Raw genomic sequence first — 7960 nt, 5'->3', positions numbered from 1 at the left:
ATGCGACGGCCCCTTTAAGAGCAGTGGCCCCTCCTCCAATTCCCTAGACCTATTAGAGCCTTTGCTCGGGCGCCGGTGACTCAGAGTGTTCGCGGGAGCGCCGCATCCATACCGGCCAACCCAGATCCCGAGGTCCGACAGCGCCCGGCCCAGATCCCCACGCCTGCCAGGAGCCAGACGAGAGCCAGCCAGCCGGCCGGCGAGCTCCCACCCCGAGCAGTCTCTGTCCTTCGGCCAGAGCCGCTTGCCCTTACCGGGACCTCTGCCCCGCGGGCAGCGTTGCCACCCTGCCGGCCATGGAGACCCCGTCCCAGCGGCGCGCCACCCGCGGTGGGGCGCAGGGCAGCTCCACCCCGCTGTCGCCCACCCGCATCACCCGGCTGCAGGAGAAGGAGGACCTGCAGGAGCTCAATGACCGCTTGGCGGTCTACATCGACCGTGTGCGCTCGCTGGAGACGGAGAACGCAGGTCTGCGCCTTCGCATCACCGAGTCCGAGGAGGTGGTCAGCCGCGAGGTGTCCGGCATCAAGGCCGCCTACGAGGCAGAGCTCGGGGATGCCCGCAAGACCCTCGACTCGGTGGCCAAGGAGCGCGCCCGCCTGCAGCTGGAGCTGAGCAAAGTGCGCGAGGAGTTCAAGGACCTCAAGGCACGGTGAGTGCGCCCAGGTGGCGGCGTGGGGCCGGGAGAGGTGCAGAGAGGGCGAGCGGACTGTCGCCCTTGCCGAGCTCCAGACGGCTGATAACTTTGCGTTATAGTCTCCTCCCTCACCGGAACCGCCCCCAGCGGGTGACTGGCAGTGCCAAGGGAAATTGTCAAGACAGGACAGAGAAGGGAGGGGTCTCTGGGAGAGGGTGGAATATATAAGGTAACGGCGCGGGCAGCAGGACCAAGTAGGGGCTGGTGGCAGGTCCACATTCTGTCAGGGTGGGATTTGCCAGTCATTTGGGGCCTGGGGGAGAGTCTTGGGCAAAGCGGAACTGGCTCCGCCAGGTCTAAGAAATCTGGGCACCCAGGACACTTTGGAGTGGGTGAAAGGCTCCTGTTAGAACTTTCTTGGCAGGCTTGGCACTGTGCCAACTTTGCCCAGCCTGGCTCTGAACACATGACACCCACTAAGACAGAGCTCCCAACCTGGCAGATGTCCAGTGGTGCTGGAGAGAGGTCACCAAAGCAGGGTGACCCCCTTTTTCCCCTGCAGGGGCATGGTGATGGCCCCCTCAGCACAACCCTTACCCAGGTTCTCTCTAAGAGTTGGGAAGCTCTCCTTCACTCCCTACCTGAGAACTTCCCTGGACTCTGACAGGCCAACCAAAGAGCTCCAGGAGAGCGGCTTCCCCACAGCTCTCACAGCCCTTGGCCTGCTTGGCCCAGGAATGCAAGGGAGGGAGGGAGACAGAGGGCAGAGGCTCCCAGCTCAGGAAGTTGTGCTATGCCCAGGTCTGCCTCCCCGCCTCCCCACCTTCCCCCATCCCACCCTCACCCTCTGCCTGGAGTCTTCGAGGGTTGGGGGCTTGTCGCTCCCTGCCTCCCTCCTTGGGGTGAACCGCTTTCATTTTCCCAGCCAAGCTGAGCAGCCTTTGCTCTGGCCCAGTCCTCGCAGCCGCTGACTTTTTGTTGTTGTTCTTTGCCTTGTTCAACTACCAGAATATAGTGACATTTTTGAAATCCAGCCGTTGGAAGCTTCAGGCCACTCCTACCTTACCCATCCCTGCCCCACTCTACCGCACCCTACTTGGCTCCTCCCTCTTTTCTAAAAAGGCCTTTGGAGCTGGGAAGTTTAGGCCATCTTCAGCTCCCCAAGAATTTGTTTTCTATGAAGACCTCAGCCAAAGAGCACTAAAGGTGCTTGGAGATCCCTGGTTGGGGTGGGGTATGGTTTGACTTTCCTTCTTTTCCTTGGCATCATCTTCTCCAGACTCATGCTCTTCTCAGAACCTCTGTGTATTCTGTGTTCTTTATACCCCTTCGTGAGCCCCTAGCCCCAGGCATGGTGGGTGTGGCAGATCCATCATCCCCTTGTGAAGATTAGATGGAAATTGAAATTGTGTGGAGAGGCAGGGTGCCTTGCCTGCCGCCCCCCACTCTGGCTGTGGCTTGTGGGGATCTCAGTTCTCCGGCCAGACCAGGGATCGAACCCGGGCCATGGCAGTGAAAGCCCAGAATCCTAACCACAAGGCCACCAGGGAACTCAGGTTGACTTTATTTCTGTTGAAAGGGATCACTCCTGTCATTGTCCACTAGTGATAGGAGTAACTTAGTTAGCAGGACAGACAGGAGGCAAGCTAAGGGGAGTCCCAGAGAATTAGCGTTCTAAACTAGTCCACGCAACTACCAAACTACTACCTTGCAGATCCCTGTGAAGGGCATTGTTAGCAGATCTTTTTCTGGGGAAGGCATCGATCAGGGAACAGAACAAGTGGAGTCTATGGTCTCTCGCTAACCCAGCCACGCCAGTCTGTCTCCTCTGCCTCCTGGTGCAGCTGTCGGGCCTGGGACACCAGGCGGGTGTGCACGCATGTGGGGCAGGGCCGGGGGTGGTGTGTGTACTTGTTATATTTAGCCACCTGCCTCTCCTCTCCCCCACTCATCCTGGCTGGGGAGGCTGGACTTCCGGAAAAGGGGGGGCGGGTTTGCACACCTGGATCCTAGGTTGATGGGAGGGCTCAGGTTGGGGTTTCTGTCCTGTTCTATGTCCCCAGTGGGAGGAGCAAGGATTTGTTGCTCCCTTTTGCGTCTGCTGTGCTCAGGGTGAGGTGTGGAGTAGAATGAAGAATTTGGGAGAGGAAGAAAGGCATTGTCCTAACTCCTCCCACTAAAGCCTAGCGAGAAGGTGTTGCCTGGTTTAATGTTTAGTTAGAGCTCAGAGTTCAGGGCCAGGCTTTGGGTTGGGATGCAGAGCTGTCTGTAAGATCTTGTGGGGATTCCTGGCCCAGCCTGGGTATCTTGACCACACCCAGGGGTTTGGGGCACCCTCTCATCAGGCTGGGTTACAGGCTGCAAGCAGAAACACTACCCCCACCCACAAACACATACACACATCCTGTCAATTCTGGAGCCCCAGGGATTTGGACACCTAAGTGCGGGAAGAATGAGGAGGTTAAGAGCATCAGGGAAGGCCTGCCTGGGGTCCAGGCTGGGAACTAGGCCCCACCCCAAGCAGGACAGCTGGGTGGATGACTCAGATGCTGCCCTCCTCTCTCCCACCCTTGTGGCTTTACAAGAGACAGGGTGGAGACAGCAGATGTCTTAAAGGGAGGGATGGGGGCCTGAATGTCTGCATCTTCTGCTCCCCGCTCCCCACTGCATCCTGGGATCCTTTTCTACCTCCTTCCTAAGGTTCTGGTGGTGGTCTGGAACCGGGACTCCTGACAGGCAGTATGCACAAGCGGTTCTAGAGTTGAGGTGTAGAGTTATGGGCTTGGGCTACGGGATGGTGCCAGGGTCTGTGTCTTCCCATGCGGAACTGGTGGAGGAAGGCTGAGTCAGAAGTGGGGAGATCCCAGCCCCACAAAGCAGAAGCGTCTCTTCCTCCCCAGACAAGGCCTGGGTGCTCAACGACTTCCTGAATTGCCCACCTTTTGCGGCCCTGGTTGGGACAGGCAGGGACCTGCCAGGCCCAGGTTCATCCAAGCTCTCATCAGGATAAGAAAAGCAAAAGCCAGAGAAGTGTAGAGGCTTGTGCCATGTCACACAGCAGGGGAGTGACGGGTCAGGACTTGAGCACAGGCCTTCTGCTTCTTAGTTATGTGCTCGTACCATTAAACCGTACTTCTCTAGCTTAGGGGACAGGCTGGAGGATCTGGAAGGCGGGTTGGGATGACTGAGGCGCACTCCTGCAGTCTGGAGATTCTGCTCTGGGACCAGTGTTGTCTTAATGTTCTGCTGTTCCGCAGGGCCTGTTAACACTTGATCGATAGCCTTTGCCACATCCCATACCTGGAAAGACCCAGGACCCTGCCAGGCCATGGATCATGAGACAGAGCTCAGGGAGGCTGGTGATTCCTGTCTTGAGACTGTCTTGGGACTTGTCATGGGAATTGTCTACCTGGATCTGCAGGAGGCTGTGCCCTTTGGCAGATACATAAGGATAACAGGGATGGAGGCCTTCGAGGGTACCTGGGCCCCAGTCCTCACCTGAGGGAGCTCCTGGTGTCATCTCTTCCCCCACCCCACACCCTGAAGTCCACATTCTTATTCAAACGGAAAGAAGAAGGTACAGCTAACCCTGGGGGCTGAGCAGTAAGTACTTAAGGAGCTCAAGAGAAATAAGAAAGACAGTAATTCCTGCCAGGGCCCCTGATTGCCTTTCCACGATTGATGCCCCCGGCCGGCACATCCCCTGGCCTCCAGGAATCTGAGACTTACTCTTGCATGGGATGTGCCCATTGTCCCCACTCCCAGTCCCACCCCCAGTGATTCAGTAGCTCAGTGTCAGGGCTGAAGGCAGGGACAGCTGTGGGGACAACTGGTAGGAGATGCCTTTACCTACCAACTGTGCCCTCTGCTCCCCCTCCCTTGCCTGCCTCCTCCCCAGCCCCTGACCACCTCTAGCAGCTGCAGCAGGCAAGACCAGGTCTGGCTCAGAGGCCCAGGGCAGTTCATTCTATCCTCACCTCCCTGAGCCCCACCCTGTGTACTGAAGATGACACAGGCCAAGCTCGAATATTCTTGGAGATAGCAGGAAAGAGGTTCTTTGGGGAAGGTTGCAGCATCTCCTACTGCTTAACAAGAGGCAAGGTGGTCCACCAACAAAATGACAGGTAGCAGGAGGTAGCGGAAACAGCCCTGGCCCTTGGTGTCCTTAGTTCTAGGCTTGGCCCTGCCGATAAATTGCTGTGTGACCTTGAGCAAATCACCCCCCATCTCTGGATTTCCCTAGCTATAAAAGAAAGGGGTTAGAGCAGAAGGTCTCCAGAGATCCCTCTGGTTCCAGAGTAGTACAATGACCCACAAAGTGAGAAAACAGTCCTCTAAAATACCACGCTGTAAGTATGAAAATCGAATATAATTAATAACCAATGCTATTCACAATAGAAATATTTCCCACAAGCTTGGAATTAAAAGTACTAACACCCTCCTCTCTTTCTCAGAGAAAGTTTGTGAGAAACGGTTAACTATTATGGCATCATATCCTTGGCTTATGCTTTGTTTTTACTGCTAGTAGGAAAGGACACTATGTTTTTAATGCGGCTCCCTTCAGGACATGTCATGTAGGCTGTATCATGCAGAAGAGGGAGAGTCCCATGGATCTGTGTTGGGGAAGAAGGGAGGCTCTGGGGCAGGCAGGACTGTTACCTTAGTGCTGGCCAGGATTAGACAGCATGAACCCGGAATAAGAGGGAGGTGCAGGGGTGACCTTGAACTGCCCCCCTTCTATCCTTCCTGCACCTGCAACCTGAGGCTGGGCTGTGAGGAAGTCTTGGCCCTTAACAATCTCTCAAGGAAGGGGACAGTTTGGCAAGGAGGTGGGGCAGGGTGGGGGGACAGGAGCTCCCCCTGCCCGTTTGTGGGAGAGGAAGCTTGAATCCTGCCTGTCGAAACCAGGAATAATTCTGGCTGGAATCCCAGGCCCAGCAGACGAGCTGAGTCACGGTAGAGGGCAGAGTAGAGAGTGGACGGGAGACCCTGAACTTGTCCGGTCAGAGAAGAAAAGGCAGAGGGATGGCCTTTTATTGAAAACTAGGATGGGTGTTCTTGTTCAGTGGCAGCAAGAGGGATGAGGGCCTGAATCACATGAGGGACAGATGGAGGGGAGCAGAACACAGGAGTCCCTTTAGGGACTGGCTCAGGGGAGTTAGAGACCCTTAATTTCAAGGGTCCCAGACCTGGGCAGTTGAGAGGGGGCTGTTTGGGATTGCCAAGGCACCCCCTTCCTCCTCCTGAAGCTCCAACGCTGCCACCCTCTGCTGGCTGGGAGAGAGCATTGCATCTTCCCAGGCTGGAGTTGGAATGCAGTGGTACCAGAACTCCTCGGCCCTCCCCCCACTTCCTCTCTTCATCTTGGGGTGCGGCTCCCACCCCCTTCCCGCTGTTGTCAGGGTTAATAACCATGAGCCACCAGGCGGAGGGTTAATACGTCCTAAGAAGGGACTGCTAAGTCACCTTCTTGTAGGGATCCCCTAAATGTCCCACCTTATGGCCAGTGGCCTCCCTCCCTCCCACCCCCAGGACGTCCTACCTCTTCCCAGGCCTTCCGTCTCCCCTCCATGCCCCCACTTCTTTTGGTCTGTTCCCAGGCCTCAGCCCTGCATTTTTATGACAACACAGGAATAATTTCTGGAGAAACAGGCCAGGAAGAAGGAAAGTGGAGTTTGGCATGGGACCTGGAGGGAGCGGTTGGTCAGGAAGCCCGCTGCCTGTTGTCCAGGACCCCAGCACCCTGGCCTCTGGCCGCAGGCCTCTCCTGCCCCTGCACAATGCCACGTTGATACACCCAGCAGCTGTGACTCAGGCCTGGCCCCCTGCCAGTCCCAGCGCCTCTGCTGGAGTTGCGTCTGAACGTGTCAACAGGCCCCCTGTCCCCCTCTCAGCCCCAGTTCCCCCATCCCAACCCTCCCTCTGCTTGGAATTAGACCTGGCTTTGTCTGGGGCGAAGACAGCTGGGAGCCTGGTGGCTCTGGAAGGGGACCTGAGGACCCTCAGACCCCGAGCATATGTGGCAGGTGTCACACCCAAGGGAGGCGTGCAGAAGCAGAGCCATGCCTGCTGTGGGCGCATGTGCCTGTATGGGGAGGCCCATGCACCCACATACTGGGGGTCGACCTCTACCATGTGCTTTCCAGGCGCAAGACATTCAGAACTTCACAGGGTGGCGTTTGGGGGAGGCTCAAGGGGCTTCTAAGTCCCTGAAGCACCTGCCCCTCTCAGTTCCTCTCTTCAAGGTCTCCTTTCCAGAAAGGGCTGGTGCCTTGAATGCCAGAGTGGGGAACCAGATGTCCCAGCCTATCCACGTCCTACCCATACCTGAAAGTGATGGCAGACCCACAGACCAGCCAAGAACCCAAGCAGTGGTTACTTTTGTGGGTGGGGGACCGTCGAACTTCATGGCTCTACACACAGCTGTGGGAGTAGCTGATGTTTGAGGGCTGTTTCACTAAGTCTCTGTGTCATCACTCTCAGACTGGGGTGGCTCCCAGCAATTGAGCAGAAGCCGAAGTGTCTTCCAGGCTCTCTCCCTGGGTGTCTCTGTCTACTTTCTGCACCCTCTGTGTGTGTCATGCCATTTTCTGTGTCTGTCTCCATCTGTTGTGAGTGTCCTCAGGTGACTGGGTGGGCAGGGTTTTAGGGTCTGAGGCTGCTCTTCTCCAGGCCTCGGTTTCCCTATCTGTAAAAGGGCAGGAGTTGGTCCAGGAAGAGGTCCCCCTAGAAGCCTTGAGCTCCTCCTAGTCTCAGGGCATTTGGGGACATACAGAAAAAGCCCGGAGACACACTTATTACTGGAAAGAGAATAAACCAGCAGATAAAACAACAGCTGAACGCACTTGGAAGAGGAGAGAGGGCTGGGACTGGATCTGGAGGCGCTGGGCTGAGGCGGGGCTCAAACAGAGGTGGGGGCGTGGATTTGGATAGGTGGAGGGAGGGAAGGATACATTTCAGTGGGGGGAGTTGCTGGAACAAAAGGAGGAACGTGCGGCCGGCTTGGGGTGGCCGTTGGAGACGCCCCATCACCTGGCAGGGAGTCAGCCTGGGCAGAGGTCTAGACCCCTGGGAAAAGAGGGGAGAACTCTCGCCGAGCCAGGAGGGCTGGGAGTCACTGCTCTGCCCCCAGCCCTGCTCTGCCCTGCCCAGCCACAGGGGGCTCCCTTTCCTGTGAGGCAGGAGACGCTGGGTGGGGGGGGTGGTTAAGGGCCCTTTGTGCGCCTGCCTCCCCTCCCCCTCCTCCCGTCTCTGACCCGCGGCGATGGGGAACACGGAGGGCCGGTGAGGCTGGGGCGGGGCCAGTGAGGGGACAGGGGCGGG

General features: G+C 57.2%; 1 protein-coding gene across 1 annotated transcript in view; it reads left to right on the top strand.

Moving 5' to 3' along the window:
- Nucleotides 1-89: 89 nt before the first annotated feature.
- Nucleotides 90-7960, top strand: part of LMNA (lamin A/C) — an 18358-nt gene continuing 10487 nt past the window's right edge. The window contains exon 1 of the mRNA XM_024748325.1: nt 90-652. Within this exon, the coding sequence (XP_024604093.1) occupies nt 297-652 (356 nt within the window). The 5' untranslated portion in view covers nt 90-296. The remainder of the gene's footprint in view (nt 653-7960) is intronic.

The sequence above is a fragment of the Neophocaena asiaeorientalis genome, unplaced genomic scaffold (genome assembly GCF_003031525.2).
Source record: "Neophocaena asiaeorientalis asiaeorientalis breed wild unplaced genomic scaffold, Neophocaena_asiaeorientalis_V1.1 scaffold76, whole genome shotgun sequence".
Lineage (NCBI taxonomy): Eukaryota > Metazoa > Chordata > Mammalia > Artiodactyla > Phocoenidae > Neophocaena > Neophocaena asiaeorientalis.
The sequence above is the reverse complement of the archived record's forward strand: the minus strand, read 5'-3'. Positions and strand labels throughout refer to the sequence as shown.